Source organism: Mus caroli, chromosome 11 (assembly GCF_900094665.2).
Source record: "Mus caroli chromosome 11, CAROLI_EIJ_v1.1, whole genome shotgun sequence".
NCBI classification, from domain to species: domain Eukaryota; kingdom Metazoa; phylum Chordata; class Mammalia; order Rodentia; family Muridae; genus Mus; species Mus caroli.
This window is the reverse complement of record NC_034580.1, coordinates 30103189-30122773: the sequence shown is the minus strand read 5'-3', so window position 1 is coordinate 30122773 and position 19585 is coordinate 30103189. Positions and strand designations below refer to the sequence as shown.

General features: G+C 43.5%; 1 protein-coding gene across 1 annotated transcript in view; it reads left to right on the top strand.

The window, feature by feature from the left end:
- The window catches only part of Dock2 (dedicator of cytokinesis 2), a 558039-nt gene that overhangs the window by 258517 nt on the left and 279937 nt on the right, over window positions 1-19585 (top strand). Inside the window, exon 23 of the mRNA XM_021175778.2 lies at window positions 11983-12091. Coding sequence (XP_021031437.1) covers window positions 11983-12091 — 109 coding nt within the window. The remainder of the gene's footprint in view (window positions 1-11982; window positions 12092-19585) is intronic.

The window sequence follows — 19585 nt, the reverse complement described above, 5'->3', positions numbered from 1 at the left end:
CTCATTTCTCTTCTGGCCTGGTCTGCCCTTCACCCCTTGAATTCACCCAGACCCTCTTGCTGAGGGCTAGTGAACTTGATGTGCCCGCTCCCTTCCATTTCTTCATGGCCTGATCTTTTTCCTTATTATTTTTCTGCTTTCCTCTGTCACCATAAGGCCTATGTCCTGGCATCCCAGTCTTTTCTGGCTTGGCCAAACCTTCCTGATGTATGCCGTCCTTGCATCTGCCATTTATCTGTGAACTGCACGTCACACTTGCTGATTTACTTGTTTGGGTGTTGATTTTTAGTTAGTACCATACATGGATTGTGCAGTGACTGTGGAAAATAACTGGTGTATAGTGTCTTTGCATAGTGGTTATGCAGAATGACTGGTGTATAGTGACTGCACAGTGACTGTGCATAGTGACTGTGTATAGTGACTGTGTATGGTGTCTGTGCAGTGACTTTCCATAGTGACCGTGCATAATGTCTGTGTATAGTGCCTGTGCATAGTGACTGTGCATAATGTCTGCACAGTGACTGTGTATAGTGTCTGTTCAGTGACTGCATAGTGACTGAATATAATGCCTGTGTATAGTGCCTGTGCATAGTGAGTGACTGGGCATAGTGACTGTGTTGCATCATGACTGCTGAGTAGTGACTGGTGCATCATGACTGGGTCATGGTTATGTACAGTGCCTATATAGGGATGGGTGCAGTGACTGCTGCATTGTGATTGCCACCTGTCTTTGTCAATGACTGATTACCTCGTGAAAGCAAGCCTGCTTGAATACAGTGAAAGCTGCCCTCCTCTGCAGACCTGGGTTGCAACCGTGTTTCGGTTTTTTTTCCCCCTGCCCTTCCCTATGGCTTTCTCCCTGAGATAACTCGATTGCCATCCTCATTTGGTTTCAGGCCAGGTATGTGCTGCTGAGTCAGCAAGATCTGATGCTTAAAAAAACCCTGCTGCTCTGGATTGCAAAGCTTACCTGCTTGGGTCAGGTATCTCTTCCTCTATCAATATTTCCTACTTTGATTGGATTTTATATGAAATCTGCTCCCCCCATTTACAGTAAATATTAGAACTTAGTGTCTCCTAAACTGTAAAAGTCCACAGACACATTGAAGGCTTTCCCCTGGCTTACACGCTGCAGCCTTTATCTGCTGTGTGCATTCCAGGCTCAGCTTTCCTGAGCCTGGGCTTTCGCCATCCCCAGCCAGCCTCCTTAGGCATCTGCTGGACAGGAAGAATGCCTGATCCATTGCTAATTCATAGTTGATATCAAGCCCTGGAAATATAGATGAGCAGCCTTTTAGTACACGGGTGTTTCTCAGGAGTTTTATGACTGCTGACAGCTTCGAAGGCTTTAGCTTAGTATTTATTCTTCCTCAACACTCAGCAATGACACAGTGCATGACTGTTCCATGCACATTAGCCCCTAAGACTCTGTTCCTCTTTTAAGCACCTGAATTGATAACACAAGTTTCCATTTCAAATAAGTGAAAATGCCTGTCTGGGGTAACAGCTTGGTCAGCACTAGCAAGCAAACACTGATAACTGCATACTGAGCTGGTCACTGCACTAGGTCCCGGGATGGAAGCATGAATCATCTCAACTCACAATTTCATGGACACTTTTAGTTTCGTGGGGAACAAGCATTGAACAGACAATTTTGTGGGTGCACATCAACCAAGGGGAGGTGGTGTGGTAGGTATGCTAATGAGATCAATCTTGCCAGGAGGTTGGGGGGGGGGGCTCCTGAACAAGTGGTACCCAGACTGTGGCCTGAGTGTTGAGTTTGTGCTGTGGGGTGAAGTAGGGGGAGATAGGAGAGGTGATAAAGCCAGAGGAGTTCCCTGGGATTTGCGGCTTCGACTGTAGATTAGCAGTGAAACATACATGCCTTCATGAATGTGCCCAAGGTTCTGTATTCATTCTCCAGCAGTAGCAGTGAGCAGGAGAGGAAGTGAGGGAGAGAGAGAATGTGAATCCCAGAGGTTTAATTCAACAGTGTATTTGGAGATGGGGGAACTAGGGATCAGAGTTGAGAGACCTACTGAAGGTCACAGCCTTTACTAGTGCCGGTGCTAATCTCTAGCTCACTCCTGGAGACTCAGACCATCATCACACCTCCAGCTAAATTTCCCTCTGTGGCCACTTCCTGGCCTGCCGTCTTGCTATTACTGAAATGAAGCTTGTCCAATGGAAACTGTAGTATGTTTGAATTTGATTTTCCATGGATGTCCTCAAGTTTTACTGAGCAGGTATTTTTTTTTTTTATGATCCAAGGTATTAGTAAGGAAAATGTTAAAGAATTGTTTTTAACTACATACACCAAATGCCAGGGCTCATAGTGGAACAGAGCCGTAAGCCTGAGGTTAATTGTCCCTCTCAGGAAGCCGGGACTCAAAGCACAAGGTTTGCATGCTCTAGGCATGACCACAGCTTAGAGCAATAATAGCTTGACATTTCTTGGGTAATTGTCTGTCTAGCCGAAGTCAATGCCAGAAACCAGGAGGCAGGAGGGGAAAAAGAAATCAGATTCTCTATCCTGTGAGCATCCAGGGAATCTGCTCTTAGTTGTGTAACTTTGTGTTAGATCCTAGCACCAGCTGTGGTTCCCTATTGAAGCAAGAAAGCCAGGAAGGACTTTATAGAAAAAGAAGCTGCAGAAAAGGGGGCGGGGAGATACATTCACACACTCCCAAGAAAGAGTAACTTTCCTGTGAAAACCTATAATATTCTTTTGGTTTAATCAGTATGTTATGCATGTACATAACTGGAACAGTTGTCACTTATAATCCCTGTTCTAAGAGGTAACAAAATTACCAACTCAATGCATTTGTCCTGGCTGGTTTTTATGTCAACTTGACACAAGTAGAATCATGTGAGAATAGGACCTCTCAATTGAGAAATTGCCTCCATGAGCTTCAGCTGTAAGCAAACCTGTGGAGAGGGCTTGGTTTTAATTAGTGATTGATATGGGAGGGCCTTGCCTGTTGCAACTCATGGTCCTGGGTTCTATAAGAAAGTTAGCTGAGAAAGCCCTAAGGAGCAAGCCAGTTGGCAGCACCCCTCCATGACATCTGCATCAACTCCCACCTCCAGGTTCCTGCCCCGTTTGAGTTCCTACCTTGAGTGCCTTCAGTGATGAGCTGTGATATGGAAATATACATGAAATACCCTTCTCTCCTCTGCAGTTTGGTCATGGCGTTTCATCTCAGCAATTGAAACCCTAAGCCAATGTTGGTTTCTAGTTTTATTAGTTGTGCATCTGTGAATAATCACTTTAAAACTTACTCTTTGTTGTCATTTAAGATGTTGTAGTGACCTAGTATCTTATTAAAAAGAAATAACTATTGGATAAGATGGTAAGCCATGCAGGAAATAACTAGTTTCTTTTAGGCATCCACATTTTTACACCAACTGGACCACGGAACATAAGCTAAGACACGAAAGGGGATTAGCATCTTTTTTAAGTCATTGACGCAATCTAGAGTTTTCTCCAAGTGTCTGGAAGCATGAATGAGTGTATAGATGTGTTTCTATCCTTAGAAACATTGTTTGGGAACATTCAATTTCTAATTATATCGGAGTAAAAATGCCTGGAATACCATTTTTCACGCTAATGGAGAAATTTACTTAAGAGCAGAATTATGTGACTCAGTGGTTCCTGCCAAATGATATAAAGCCTGTGGCTTCTCTCTGTAGGATGAAGGATGGCACGGGACACACGTCATCGTCTGCTCATGACTTATGGTTCCTTCCAAGGCTTTGCTCGAATCTTATTACCTACTTAACTATTAATTTATCACACAGGGTTGCCATAATTTAGAAGTAAAATGAACACTATGGATGGACTATTTTTCTTTCATTTTCCCCCCATATTGTTAGCATCTATTTTTATATTATTATTCAGCCTGTTTACTCTTCACCTGTGGTGGTTTTTCTTCAGTGATTACATTAATTTTTATGCTTTCAGTCTAGACATCTCTCCAAAACAGATTCTCTAGATGTGGAGTCTGCCTTCTTTCCTCCCATCCACAAATCATTCTCCCCTGGGGTGATTTATAGAAGGGCTCTTTAGTGATGCTCCTTTGCAGTTTGCCCTAAGGGGTGATCCTTCTTTAACTGTCACCCTCTGGAGAAGCAAGGACTCAAGCACAAATAATTTTGTCTTTGACAAAAGGACTGGCACCAGGAGTCTGTCTGAGCCCTGCCTGTTGGCTGCTGTTGGTGCTCAGTGAAATAGTGCCAGTGTGGCAGTCTCAGGATGAGATGAATACCGTTAGCAGCTATAGCATATTCACCCACCCCTCATAGAGTTCTGCTGTCTTCATTCTCTTCTGGCAGAATAACTGTTTACTCTTCAAGCACATCACTCCTCAAATGAGATCTTCTTTGGCTACCATTAAGCAAAATATCAGAATTCCAGCTTGTTGTACCAAAATTCCATGTCTCAACCAGCAAGATCTTACTTTAGGCCTATGCGTCTCAATGATTAGGAAAGGACGGGGTGGTGAGAGTGACCTTTCCTGGAGGAAGCTGTTAAGGAATGGGACCATCACTTTCTCGAGGGTCCCATTTCTTGACAGGTTGCACTGATGTTAAACAACCCTGCAGAGTGCATTGCCCTTCATTCTATTGGAAGAATTGATAAGTGCGAGGAAGGATAATTTCCAGATAGACTCAGACAACTTGTTTGGCTATAATTATTCTTAACTTGGGTGGAGAGATACAGACAGAGATGGAGAAGGGGGGAAAGGAGAGAGTAAGACAAAAGATACTCAAGCCCTGAACTCTGGCTTCCTAGAGCCATCTCTCTTTAAAAACTAGGAGCTGCTCACTGCACAGGCTGTCCCAATAAAACAAGTCTTGGGGCTCAGAGCACAGTGTAGGAGCACAGTGGCGTTACGTTGGAGTTGGAGCTTCACAAGAAAAGAGCTAGGGCCATTTATCCAGCTTCCTCCCTCATTTCTGGAGCCAATGCTGCTCCGCCATGTGCCTAACTGCTCCAGCTCCTATGATGTCCATTGCTGGGCTCTGTTTCTTCGTGGTTACATTACCTAGTGCATAAAGGGGTGAGATGTGGAGTCTGATGCGCTCATAGGCATCATTTGTTATTGAATGAAACCTAACTGAGTCCCTACATCAGGGGTTCTCAACCTTCCTAATGCTGCGACCCTTTAATACAGTTCCTCGTGTTGGTGTTGATGCCCAACCGTAAAATTATTTCATTGATATTCATGACAGTAACTTTGCTACTATTATGAACCATAATGTAAATATCTGATATGCAAGATATCTGATATATGACCACCGTGAAAAGATCACTCATTCTCCAAAGGGGTTGAGACCCACAGGTTGAGAACTACTGCTCTACATCCTTATTACTTAATGGTGATAGCGAATGTATCATAGGGTTGCTATGGTGATCAAAATCACAAAGCACCTAGGAAATGCTTAATAAGGAGTAGCTCCTGGTAGTTGTTCTTTGTAGTGAAGGAGATATGAATGCGGGATGCATAGCCAAAGAGAACTCTTCAGGCCGTGCTGGAGAGCATGCTGCTCTTGAAGTGAGAAGAACAGTTTGATTTACTGAGCTATGATCTGCAGAGCCACAATCAAGGAGCAAGATTTGTATACTCTGTGACCTATCCTTGGTCACTAACTTGCTCTCCATGGTCCAGGTCTGTTGCTAGAGATGAGAATCTTATGATACAAAAGTATCATTGTATCTGTCCTGGGGATTCTATAGCAGTGGAGAAAGCACACAATTAATCATGAAAAACAGGTGTTATGGTGCTGGAAATGAATGGTGTATTGAGTGTGTATCAGTCAACACGGGAACTCACTGTAAGAAGCAGCTCTCTTCAAGATTCCCTGATTGCCTGGTGTCCTATCTCGGGGCACAGAAGTATCCTGACCTTGTGTGCAAGATAACAAAACAGTACAGTGATCTCACTGTTTGATTAACTTAGCTGGCTCCATAAAAGATCATGAAATCATTTAAAATAGATTTTTTTCACTTAAAAAGCTTTCAATTAATTTAATCTTTCCCCCTGGACTTCTGTGAAAAGTGAGGTGTGTGCCTTGCCAAGAAAAAAAAAATTAAAGCAAGAATGTGATAGGGTGATTAATAGGAAGGGTGATGGACAGAGGGCTAAATTTGGGGTACATTTCTGGTACTGCCAAGGAGAGGAGGTGGGTGGTAACATAGGAGTGGACATGAAGGCAGAGGGAGAGAAGCTACCAAGGAGGTGACAGCATCATCCAGAGCTCAGGCTCCCTCACATCTCCTTAAACCCCTCTTTCTTTTTTCCCCATGTGTGATACAGATACTGACAGATCTTGTCAAATGAGCCAGTCTATATGAGAGACGCAGCACAGTGCCTGATCGGACTTTTATTGTCTGCTTTTTCACAGTGTATGGTGGTCAGTTACAGACGTGTGGGCTCTCCGTGTTAAGTTTCTCCTCATTAGTTTCCAGTGCTCGGCCTGGCACGTGGGATGTGCTCAGTGAGGGGCAGGCTTCACGGAGATGCTGACCTCTTTCTCTGTAAGACTCAGGAAGCTGCAAAAGATGGATCCGGAAGAGAAACTGGAGTGTGGCGAGATGATAACTAATATTTGCCAACTGTACACTATGCTCCAGCTTGCCGATGGTTTTATATGCATACTGTGGCACAGAGAGTCCATCATCCTAACTTCTGAAATCCCAAATGCTCAAAAACCCAAATTTTTCTTAGGGAGGGCTAACCTGGTTCTGAATGTGGAAAATTCCATACCCAAACATTGTTTTCTGCACAGAATTACTTGAAGTGGTGTATAAAATTACCTTCACACTTTGTGTATGAGGTCTAGATGGGTTGTAAATGACTTTCCTGTCTATTCCAAGCTATCTTATTATTCACATGCTGTAACTCCAGAGAGTATTCTACATCTGAAGCACCTTAGCCATGTCCCACTTTAGGCCAGGGATCCTCCATTTACGTTTGATGTTTAGACAAACCCTACAGAGCAGTGTAATTTCACTAGTTAAGAAAACAGATCCTGAGTCACCCCCTCATAAGTGACAGACTGAGCAGAGCTGGGAACCTAGAAAGCCTTCTCTAAAGATCCATATTCCCTCAGAGAGTCAGGAAGCTGTTGGGGAATTGCGTGTACGGATGGTTTAGTCAGAGCATTTATAAGTGAGTGAGATACAGAAAGCAATGGACCCTTTCCCTTTGTCTTTTCCCAGCCGAAGGCTGCATCGTTTAGGTGTCTTTCCCAGGCTGATGCTCAGGACCCGGGGTGTTGAGTCTATGCTGAGGCTTTATGTCCTGCAGAAGAGGTGGTACAGGCTCTGTGCATGCCATATGGGGCCCTGTTGCATTTAATGAGTGCTCAGCTGTGCAGTGTCTCCCAGCATGCTGCACTGGTTACACAAGCCCAGGAGCTGCAGTGCTGGCTCTGGCTGGAGTACACACCTGGCAACCCAGCCTCCCAAGCTGTTCCAGTTTTCCTTGTGGTCAGGGCCCTGGGGGCCCTTCAATAATTTGTTCCCTGGCAGAGTCAGCTAGTTCCAGATGCATCTTTCTAAGTGTTCTAGGCCAGAAAAAGAAACATTTTCCTTCATGAAGCGATGACAGAGCAAGGACTAGAAATGATGTAGAGCCCCTCTGCCGTGCCCTTGGTGTGAAGGCCGTGGTTACAGCATCTCAGCTTTTTCTAGTTTTCCCTTCAGGCTTCTCAGGGAAGTCCCCATGCCTAACTGCCTCACTCTCATCTGGCTGACACTTCCATATAGTCTAAAGCTCCTATGTCTTTTTCCTTAGTCCCTAACTACTTGAAATATCCTATTTACTTATTTACACTCAAATCAGAGAACTTGCCAACAGGATCACATCTGTTGAGCAACAGTGATTGCTGATGTTTAGTTAAGTACTTAGTAAGTGCCAGCTAAACTATTAAGCACCCAACACACATCTTTCTCTCTCTCTTTAAAAATACTCTAAGTAACTTTTGTGGGACTCAGTGGTTAAGAGCACCGGCTGCTTTTTCAGAAGACCCACATTTCCAACACCTACATGATGGCTCACAACAGTCTGTAACTCCAGTTCCAGGAGACCTGATGCTCTCTTCTGGCCTCCACATACAACAGGCACACAAGAGGTACATACATGCAGGCAAAAACACTCATACACATTTACTAAAAAATGAATGGAGATATATATATATATATATATATATATATATATATTTATATATAATATATATATTTTTCCCATATATATATGAGAAAAAAAAAACCTTTGCATGAACATTATATCTTCCATTTTATCAACAAAGGGACTGAGTCCAGAAAAGTAGATGTTTTGTTTTGTTTTGTTTTTTGTTTTTTTCGAGACAGGGTTTCTCTGTGTAGCCATAGCTGTCCTGGAACTCACTCTGTAGACCAGGTTGGCCTCGAACTTGGAAATCTACTTGCCTCTGCCTCCCAAGTGCTGGGATTAAAGGTGTGTGCCGCCACCGCCCTGCAAAAAGTAGATTTTTGTTTTTACCAGTATATGAAAGAATACGACTCTACCTCAAAGCCATTTCCAGGAAGTAGATTCCTATTTCCTTTCTTCTTGTCTGTAACAAGGTCATCCATTCTAGATGTTGCCTACATTGATACATGTCACTCTACATCCCTGGTGAAAGCCAGGCAGGTACAGCACTTGTTTCTATCCCTGGCTTGAGTGTGGTACATAGATACTCCACTTTGATATGTGTAAAAGGAGCAGCTGAGAGTCCCATTGTGGCAAAGGCCCCAACTCTTTGTGTCATAGGATTTGCATCTTCTGCCTTACCATTTATGTTTATACTCCCATAGCATAGGAGAGAATGCTGAGCACTGGTTCAAGCAATGAGTGCTTCCTGCAACCCCGAGTGAACCATGCCTCTTGCTGGTGAAAACAAAAATCAGTGTTCTGCAAAGGCAGTGTTCAGGTGGAAGTCCTTGGTTTGTGCTGAAAGTCCTTCATCCTTCCCATCTCAGTGAAGGTGGCTCTGAGTCACTTTTCTGCTCTGGCCCTTACCTCTTCATTTGTCCAGTTAAGACATGAACTAACAGCTTACTAGGCTTTCCAAGAGCTCTTGGCCTTGAACCAAATCCCAGAGAACTGCAAGAAAAAGCTGCATTCATTGAAGTTCTGTCTACAGAGAAGCTGAGACAAAAGCAACTAAGGCTGGCCTATGCAAAAAGGAAGTTTATCATAGGGGCGGTTTTACAACTTACAAACCTCAAATCAATTTAATGAGATGTGTGCAACTGGGAACACAGATGGGCTCCAGGATTTCTTCAGGGGAGTTCATGAACATTTCCCTTCTGGTATTTAAGATGACTCAACAAAATACCTTTAAAAGAAGATTTATTTATATGTTATGTGTATGACTATTTTGCCTGCATGTATGCTAGTTTATCACATGTATGCAGTGTCCCTAGGGATCAGAAGGCATTTAATCCCCTGGAACTGAAGTTATAAATTTTCTTTTTCAACTGAGGATGCTGGGAACTGAACCCAAGACCTCTGCAAGAGCAGCAAGTGCTCTTAACCACCGAGTTGTCTCTCCAGCCCCAACACAACCTATTATAATTTTTTCCTTAATAAAAATGCCAAAACCCACAGGCAGGAGAAGGGAATTCTATGTGACCACTCAGTTACTGGGGTGTGTGTGTGTGAGGAGGTGGGCAGGTCATTCTGCAGAAAAATGTGGCTAGAAACCATCTTTGTGAGTGGAGCAGGCAGGTTCATGAAGATGACCTGCTCAGAGCCACTTCCATCACATATACAGATACAGGGGAGGATGCCTAATAGAGAGAAGACATCTGTGCAGATATGCTGGGCAGCCAAGACAGTCGGTTAAATGAGGCTGAAAGAGAGTGAACAAAGTCAGTACTACAGACCAGAAAGAGCCAGGGTGACGTAGTTTATTGATGATGTCCAGGCATCTATGGGCAATGGAAAGAATAAGAGATGAGCTAGCAGGGAAGGAAGTAAGGATGCGAGACAGAGAGACAGGACACAAAGAGAGCCATGGCCTTAGAGAAAGGGGGCCAGAGGGAAAGAAAGGAGATAGGGGGATAGAGACAGAGGCAGTAATAGATAGGACGTGCACGCACACACACACACACACACACACACACACACACACACGAGAGAGAGAGAGAGAGAGAGAGAGAGAGAGAGAGACAGAGAGAGAGAGAGAAGAGAGAGAAGAGAGAGACATGCAGAGAGAAAGAGACAGAGAGTCAGAGAGACAGAGACAGACATGCAGACAGAGACTGACAGAGACAGAGAGAGAAACAGAGACAGAGAGACAGAGATAGACATACACACAAAGAGATAGAGAGAGAGAGTCTAGCTGAAGGAGGCAAGCTGAGTCACAAAAGGTAGACAGACAGACAGAGACACACAGAGACAGAGAGATAGACACACACATGAGACAGAGAGACAGAGATAGAGAGACAGACAGAGAGACACAGAGATAGACACAGAGAGAGAGAGAGATTTAGAGAGAGTCTAGCTAAAGGAGGCAAGCTGAGACACAGAAAGGTAGACAGACACACTCACACAGAGGGAGAGACAGAGACAGAGACGGAGACTGAGACGGAGAGGGAGAATTTAGCTGAAGAAGGCAAGCTGAGACACAGAAAGGTAGACAGACACACTCACACAGAGGGAGAGACAGAGACAGAGACGGAGACTGAGACGGAGAGGGAGAATTTAGCTGAAGAAGGCAAGCTGAGACACAGAGAGGTAGGAAGAAGCAGGTGAGGGGCAGGTAGAGATTTCACAGAGACAGTAGTGAAGTGGCTCTGATTGGTTAGCCTGTTAGGCAAAGGGAGCAAACAACCCCTTTAAGTGTGTCAGAGCTTTATCTCAAGAAAGCACCTTTAGCAGAACAGGCTCAGACTGGTTCCTGACCTGTGGGCTGTGACAGGAGAGGTGCTCTTTATCTGGGCTGAGGACAAGAGTGTTCCTGTGTGCACATCACACTGGATGCCACAGATTAGGCTGTGGATATTTCATGCTTGTTGATAAAAAGCTTGTTTGGAGAAGCCATGGGCTGAGCGAGGCTCCTAGGCTGGGGGAAGGGGCTCAGATTCGGTGAGGAAGTTAGCTTCCAGGCAGCAGCCCACATCTGTATTAGGAAAGGACCTGAGTCTCTGGAAGCACAAACACCACCTTGTTCACAATAGCTGATCTTGGTCAAAGTAAGGAGGTTCTGTTTTGTAAATTACACATTTCCGTTATGTCAACACTAGGTTTTACATTGATAACATCAGGTCTTTATAATCAGAGGAAGACAATTTTGAAGTACATAATAAGGGGGTAGAATTGAGGGGACAGGCGAGCTTTTGTCCCTGACCCTAGAACTGGCTGTAGGAATTCAAATGATCAGCAGGTGGTGGCTGAGTAGAAGGGACAGCGTACTTGAAAATATTTCTCCTTGGGGTTTCCAGGAGACTTTCAATATCCAAGGTCCACAGCTCAGATAACATTCCTTTCTTTGTGGTTCTCCAAGGTAAAAGAAAAAAGGTAGAAGAAGGGCAGGTTTTTTTTTTTTTTAAATTTTTATTTATTATTATAGATAAGTACACTGTTGCTATCTTCAGACACACCAGAAGAGGGTGTCAGATCTCATTACAGATGGTTGTGAGCCACCATGTGGTTGCTGGGATTTGAACTCAGGACCTTCAGAAGAGCAGTCAGTGTTCTTACCCGCTGAGCCATCTCACCAGCCTGAAGGGCAGGTTTCTAATGCTCTGTGAGTCTGAAGGTGTCTGTCTGTTCAATGCACAACACCAAGGTTCCTCTCAGATAGCTATAATACCTGCTCCTCCCTCTCCCCAGCAAGCCGGTACCTCCTACCTTTTGTTTACATCAGAAAGGGAGGTTTTGGTTAGCCTGCCCCTTTCAAGATGTCCTGCTAGCTGGCTTGAGAAATGACCCAGATGTCTTCTCACAGGCTTTACGAAGGCAAAGAACAGATGGAGTTTGAAGAATCCATGAGACGGCTCTTCGAATCTATCAACAACCTGATGAAAAGTCAGTACAAGACCACCATCTTACTGCAGGTTGGTTCATGCTACAAGGTTCCTCTGTGCGTGCCCCTGGCCACCCAATACCGACATCGTGCCCTGCCCACTGAACTGCTCACTTTTGTCTGATGTCAGTTAAAAGCCTGAGCTGGCAACCTGCTTTGAGAATCATGAAGACCAAGGGCTCCACTGGTGGGAGGGAACTTATTTATCATTTGTTTCACTTGGATGTCCCAGTAGCTCCCTTTGGAATAACTCTGAAGCTTGTCTTCTCTAGATAGAAAGAAGCTAAACATGGCTACTTCTAATGCTGAGACAAAGAGCTGATGGTCTTCTCCATCAAGGCTCTGATACCCTGCTTTTAGTTCGCAACACCATCAATTCAAGTATCAACTGGGGATTTAAGAGTCTCCTTACTGGTTAAAACAGAGGATGTATCATCTAACTGTGGTTCCAAACCTGCAGACATCTTAAAGGCTTTCCCAGTATTGTGGAGGGAAAACAGCAACCTGTGAGAGAGAGAGTTTCATAGCATTAACTCCCAAGTACTGGCTAGGGTGGAGGTCATCTTGAGGCCTTCTCAATAGACAAAACCCAAACATGTTTATCTGGGCCAATGATTTCTTTTCAAAAATTTATTTTTCAATTCATTTTATTTATTATATTTATTTTAATCAATAATTTAATGCAGATGGCTTCTTTTTTTTAAAACACACACACACAGTTTTAGTTGCTAATTTAAACAGCCACACTGCCTGCCCTTACACCCAGGATTGCCAAGCCTCTGGTTAGAATCAGTGGGAAAGAGACATTCAGGGAGAAAGGAGGTGGAGAGGCAGAGGAACTAGCATCTGACCAGGGGGTGTTTACTGTTGATGCCTTGGGTAACAATGATGCATATTAGATCTTTAGTAAATTCAGATGTCTAGTTACCATCAGTGGGTTTTGGTACAGAGAGTGGCTAGGATAATGGGGTGAGGTGGGGTGGCATGGGGGTAGAAAACTCCCCCAAAGATTTTAACACAAAGCAGAGTTTGGTAATCAGTGCATTGGTTTCTTTTTGTTTAGTGAATATTGAGAACCTGTGGATATTAGAGAGGTCTCTGAGTTGTGTGTCCTTATATCCATAGCACCTAGGGGAGCCCCGGTATTAGCCCCTAATAAAATCTGGGAATGAATGAATGAATGAATGAATGCACAACATTGATGTGGAAGCTGAAGTGAAGCCAACTCATGTGCCTTTCCCAAATCTTCATTGCTGGAAGCTTCATGTGGGAAAATGGGGACTCAGATTCTCCTGCCCAGCTCTGAAAAACAGGCTCCAACAGTTGCTTTCCACAGTGTTGGACACCGTTCATTCGTCCATGGATATAGAAGTCCTTGGGATTAGTTAGGACCACCAGCTTCACAGTTTTAAAATCCCTTCCCATTTTGCCAGTTTTAAAACATATACTTCCAATATTCCCTTTGCTGTTTAAAAGAAAAGAATAGTTTCTATATTCCTAGAAACCTCACTATAATGAAATGGGTAACCAGGGAAAGGGTAGCCTGAAATTTGGCAGGGCTTGAACTTGTCTCCCACCCTGGCCTGTATCACGTAGAATCTGCACAGCAATAGGAGCAAAAGAAGGGGCAGGATACCCAATGAGAGCTAAGGGTGGCCAGTTATCATGAGCATCTCCAGGGAAGATGCTGGGGAACAAAATCAGAGATGATGAGCAAACAGAGAATGCCATTTGGAGAATGGTAGAATGGGGCAGAAGTGGCCCAAAGAGGTAAAGGAGCCTTTGAAGGAGGAGGGAGGGAGGGAGGAAGGGAGGGAGACTGCCCCATACAGAGAGGGGGGGCATCCTAGAGATATTTTGTAGAGTTTTTACACCTGGCTCCTTGTGATGAACTGCAGCTATCTTGTAAGAGAAGAAAAGAAAAGGTGAGTGAAGGGAGTAGGGAGAGAAGGAAGAGGAAAGAAATGATTCTCACAGTCAAGGAGCAGAGAGGGCTGAGTGAGCACCTTCCTGGCAGGAACCTGGGTTCAGAATGTTCTTTACGAACTTTACGACCTTATTATGTTGAACATGCAGCATCTCTGCCCCTCTGTTTTTTCATATGTAAAACTTTACTGTTTGATGAGGTTGCAACACTGTCTGCAAAAGAACAGATTATAAAATGCTACACAACGGCAGAAAGCTAATGTGATTGTTACGGTTTGTGCATAAGTCATTTTAGTCCAGTTCTTATTGTCTGGGAAGACTGAGAAAGGCCCACTTTCCCAGATCACACTGTTTCTTCTCAAGGCTTCCACCTCTGAGCCATGCAAAGGGGCTTTATCTCATTTTAGAATTTGCTCCAAGGGCCAAATTTAGCTTTGGGGATTTGCATAATGTCAAAGGTACTTCCCGCCTATTTATATGGTTTCTGAAAAGTTATCAGGAGGGATTTAAGAGTCATCTCCAATATCAAGAGCAGTACCTTGGAAGAGAATGTAAGTCCATTTTACGGTGTGAGGACTGGGCTAAACATAGGAGGGAGGTCAAGTTTATGCTGGCAAATCCTACACAAGGAATCATCTATCTATCTATAGCCTATGGCCTTCAAAGTGGGAGGGAGAGCTGTGACTAACACTGAGAAGCCCCAGTCCTCTATGCATAGGCATATAACCCTTAGCGCTTAGCATATCACCTCATTCTCTAGGCCTTGGATCTTTTTCCTTTTGTTAAAAAAAATGTCAAGTTGTAAGGATACTTTGTAGGGTTAAAAGAAGTAATCTGTGGAAAATGTGAAACATGGGTCTGTTATGTCACTTAGCTTAAATAATTGTTAGTCATTGTGCTGGATAGTTTTGGTCAACTTGACATAGAGTTATCTAGGAAGAGAATCTCAATTGAGAAATGGCTTCTATCTTGTTGGCCCCATAGGAAAGTTTGTGTCAGAGAATATTCACAGTTGACATTCCTAGTTCAAACTGAACACTTCCAGCTACATAGACACTCATAGCAGGAGCCCCCAGTCTCGACTGCTTTAGTTATAAGTGATGTGGGTCTGGTTCAAATCTTGCCTTTGTCCATTATGACTTATGGACCTAAGCAAGTTATTCTCTATTCCTAAAGCTCACCTGGCTCTGTGTGGTATTTTCAGTGGTTTTCTTTATCCTTTGTTGACATCGCAGCAACTCATTCAAAACCATGAAGTTAATTTAAGGCCAGTTGTTCGGAGTAGAGAAACCCAATGCAAAAGCCTTCCATGGATCGAGTCCCTAAGCTACATTCCCAGAATAGAGCTGGGCCCTTCACATACAGTGTTCCTAACCTAACCAGAAATCTGCAGGGATCCAGAGTTCCCAGTGTTCATAGAAGCTGATAAATTAATAATCTCATTCCAAATTACACTCATCCAAAGAGAAGGAGCTAGAATTTGAAGTCATAAACACTCCTGAGTCCATAGTCGATATTCTTATCTATATCACAGGAATGATTTGGGCCAAACGCTTCCAAGTATTTTCAGTAACAGGCCACATGTTAAAGAGTGTCTGTGCACAAGCTGTGTCTCAAGGGTTGATGAAAGTGAGGGGAGTTGACAGGCTCAGCAGTACACACTCATGATCTGGATGTAGCTGCACCATGAGTTAAGGGACTCTGGTCACAAATTGCCACCTTTGCAAAATCCATGATATTGCATAATGCCCATTTTGATGGTCTCGGTAGAACTAAATGAATAGATGCATTAAATGCCTTGCTGTCTAGCATGCTCTCTGACATTCAAGCTGACAGCTGTTGGAGTGTCCAGGAGGGCAGGGACATTCTGGCAACAGTCAATGTTCAAACACCTTTTGGTGGGATGAATGAAAGCGTTGGCTTGTGTCTTGTTCCTATTGTGTTTGGGTTTGTTTCTTTTGTGTTTTATCATTGATTACATGTCATGCTCTTGAGTAAAAACCTTACAGATATTGTTAGCTCCTTTGGTCTTTGTAGCAACACCTTGTGATACAAACACTCTATCGCAGCTTTTAAGATGAGCAAAAGAAGACTCACAGGGGTTGAGTAACTTAACCACAGCTATGAACATTGCAGAAGAGCTGAGTGCCATCAATACTACCACCAACAGTGGTGTAGAATAGCGCCACTGAAGATCCAAATCTTTATGGCAAAAGGCAAAGGAAAGCTACACAAGAGAAAGATGGACAGATGTCCACATGAAGGCAACAAGCTTTAGAACAACTCTGCTTTCCCTTTCAAACTGGTGGAAAATGTCCAAATGTCCAAACTAACAGGAAAATAAATAAATAGTTTATTCCCAAGAAGTGGCTCACAGATTACAACATGTATTCAGGGCAGAGAAATGATACTCTGTACTAACAGCAAAAAGGGGGGGGGGCAGGATTTGGGGATGGCTCAGTGGTTAAGAGCACTTGCTAGTCTTCAAGAGGACCCAGGTTCAATTCCCAGCACCCACATGGCAGCTCACAACTGTCTATAACTCTAGTTCCAGGGGATTAGACACCCTCACACAGACAGATATACATGCAGCTGGAACACCAATGCACACAAAGTAAGAATAAATACAATTAAAAAGCGATGGGAATTCTCTTCCAGATCTTCAGGCAATTAGTGATTGTTTAATGTTGTCCTATTTCTCAACTGTATCTTCCATACGTGGGGTAATGTTTGGGAATTACAGATTCCATGGCAGGCAGTTATGAAAATTTGTGTCAACCAAAAAGCTATAGAAATACTAATAGTTCAGGTTTTTGTTCTGTTTTTTTTTGTTTTTTGTTTTTAATGCAGTCTTCAACACTAAATGGTTAGGCAACTGTATTCTTTTCAGTTTGCTGGTTAGAAAAATAGGAGCCCATCAATAAGACTCCCAACTTCCTTTGAACTTGAGGGCAGATGGCCTGCCTTTTCATGCTGCTACTGTGGGTTGCTTCTACTTGTCCTCATCTCTGCTCTCCAAGCCAAGGATCCAATCCTTGGCCATGACCCTGTTAGGCAAAGGTTCTATTGCTGAGCTCCATCACTAGCCTGCATTCTGCTGCTTTAAGTCCTATTGCTTCCTGCCAACCTTTGGGGGTCAACAGGATGCCGAATTCCCAAACAGAAAAGACATGTTTAAGAGTACTCCAGTTCTCTTCTCAGTGCCTAAACCAAGATGTACATACTGTTAAATGAAAGGATACTGTTGTTTGGTGATGATTTGGTGGTAGCCAGGAACCTCAGCTCTAATTGTATGCAGCCTGGATTCACACCCAAGGACTCAATCAGTGAGCAAACCTGGAGACAGCAGAGTATCTGCTCTTTTCCAGGACTGTTCAGTATCTCTAAGGGAAGAGTGCTGTGGTGTTTTCTGTTTCCATGTACCTTGACCATCTGTCTTCTGGCTAAAATTAAATGGTTTGAAACTTGGCAGGGAGAGACTAGTGTTTACTCTGGGACCAGAAAGATGTCAGGCTTTGTTTTGTAACTGTGAATCCCTCCTACACAGGTCTGTTTGGAAGTGTTTGTGTCTGTTGGTAGCAATGCTGGCCCCTGGTGGGCGTAAGATTAATGTATACCTGGACACACTTAGCATGCAAGTATCTCACAGTTTAGAGATCAATTGTTTAGTATTTCCACTGTTTGCTCCCAGGCTAAGGTGGTCAGATCTAGGTCATATCTATCTAGAGCAGTGGTTCTTAACTTTCCTAATGCTATGACCCTTTAATACAATTACTCATGATGTGGTGACCCCCAACCATAAAATCATTTTGTTGCTACTTCGTTGAGGTAATTTTACCATTATTATGAATCTTATTATAAGTATCCATGTTTTCTGATAGTCTAGGCAACTCCTGTGAGAGGGTTATTTGACCCCTGAAAGGGATGTGATCCACGGATAGAGAACCAATGATCTAGACAGATCTGATTTCCGGTGTCTTCCTATGCTTTCCATCTGGGACAGACATACATTGTGTTGGGGTTGGGTCTCTTCTCAAGGGTTATATCTGGATTTTGAGGAAGGAAGGAAATTCAGTTGATGTTATGAGATGGTTTATTAGTCTGGTAAGTTTTCCTGATGGCCATTCTTTTAATAAGTGCTGAGGAGGGTCCTTTGCTTTAGGAATGTCAGTAAAGCCACACTTCTGTTCAAAAACTGAAAAGGAAAAAATAGAGGGATGGTTTTAATCCATTTCTTTCCCAAATCAGCCTTCTGTCTCCTACAAAAATGGCCTACTTTTGAAGACAGAATGTCTTTCCTTCAGCATGAAGGGCAGTAGGAAAGCATGATGGTTAAGAGTCAGCTGAGCCATCTGGGACACATCCTGCCTTGTTACTATATGGCTTCTAGCAAATTATTTAACATCTATGTACTACAGTTACCTCACTTGAAATTGTGGTGACAGTGTCTACTCAGAATAGTTGTAAAAATTAAATGAGCACTTGCATGTAAGGTATTTGGTGCCTAGGAGCTTTCCAGTACTGATTCCTACCTGGAAACCCTATGAATAATAGTCTTATTATACAAATATATAGGAACTGTATCTCTCTCTCTCTCTCTCTGTGTGTGTGTGTGTACACATACATACATACATGTGGGTGTATTTAAAATAATGCTACAAAATAGGAACACTATGGAATGGAATTAAAAGTCTACACTTTCACTTGATGTGTAACAGTAGGAATGTGGGAAGTAGCAGTAAGAGTTACAGTTGATCTTTACTGTCCGTGGATCACTTACACATCTACAAAGCCTGTCTGGTTCCAGTTTCCAGGCCTCAGACAAATATCAAGTAGAGGCCTCCGGTAAGTTAGGTGACTGACCTCTTTCTTCCTAGGAATAGTTTGGTAACACTTGCCATCAGCAGCTCAGAAATTCCAAGGGAAGGCCATAGACAGTCTTCTGACCAGTGCTAGGTTGGACAGTACTCTTGGCCAATCTTTCAAGTAGGCTTTCCCCACTCAACAAGAGAACTACAGGCTTGCCATTGCTTAGTTGTGATGACTGGATCAGATGAACTTGCCCACCTTCCTGTGGGTCAAAGGCAGCAGCTACACAGCCTGTTTGAATTATTATCAACCTAGAGCTGGAGACTCAGAAGGTGAAGACTTTCAGCTAAACTTTTCCAGCTCCTTAGAGAGCTCCTATGTATAGATGTTTGGGTCTGTGTCTGCTCCTGGAGATGTAGACACTGTTGAATGACTTTATACCTCCAAAGTGAGGCTCAGCTCCCAAAAGCCAGAATTCTTCAGTAGATACATTCTGGCGTTCCTCAACTTGCTGAGAGCAAGTTATCTTATCTTAATTATGTTAAGTCATAATGTACTGCATCCAGGCACTAGAGAATGAGGGCAATATATGGGAGGTATGATGTGGGGAGATCTGGTCTACCTTAGTGGGGCTGATAGGCTGAACATCATAATGATAAACTTTTGTGACATCATTCTTCTTTATCCAACCTAATGAGCTAAGGCTTCGGCATGTGAAGTGGACCCAGTCTTGTGCAGGGACCAGATGGGGAGTTGTGATCCATAGCCAGGTCTCTGTGAGGCCTATGTT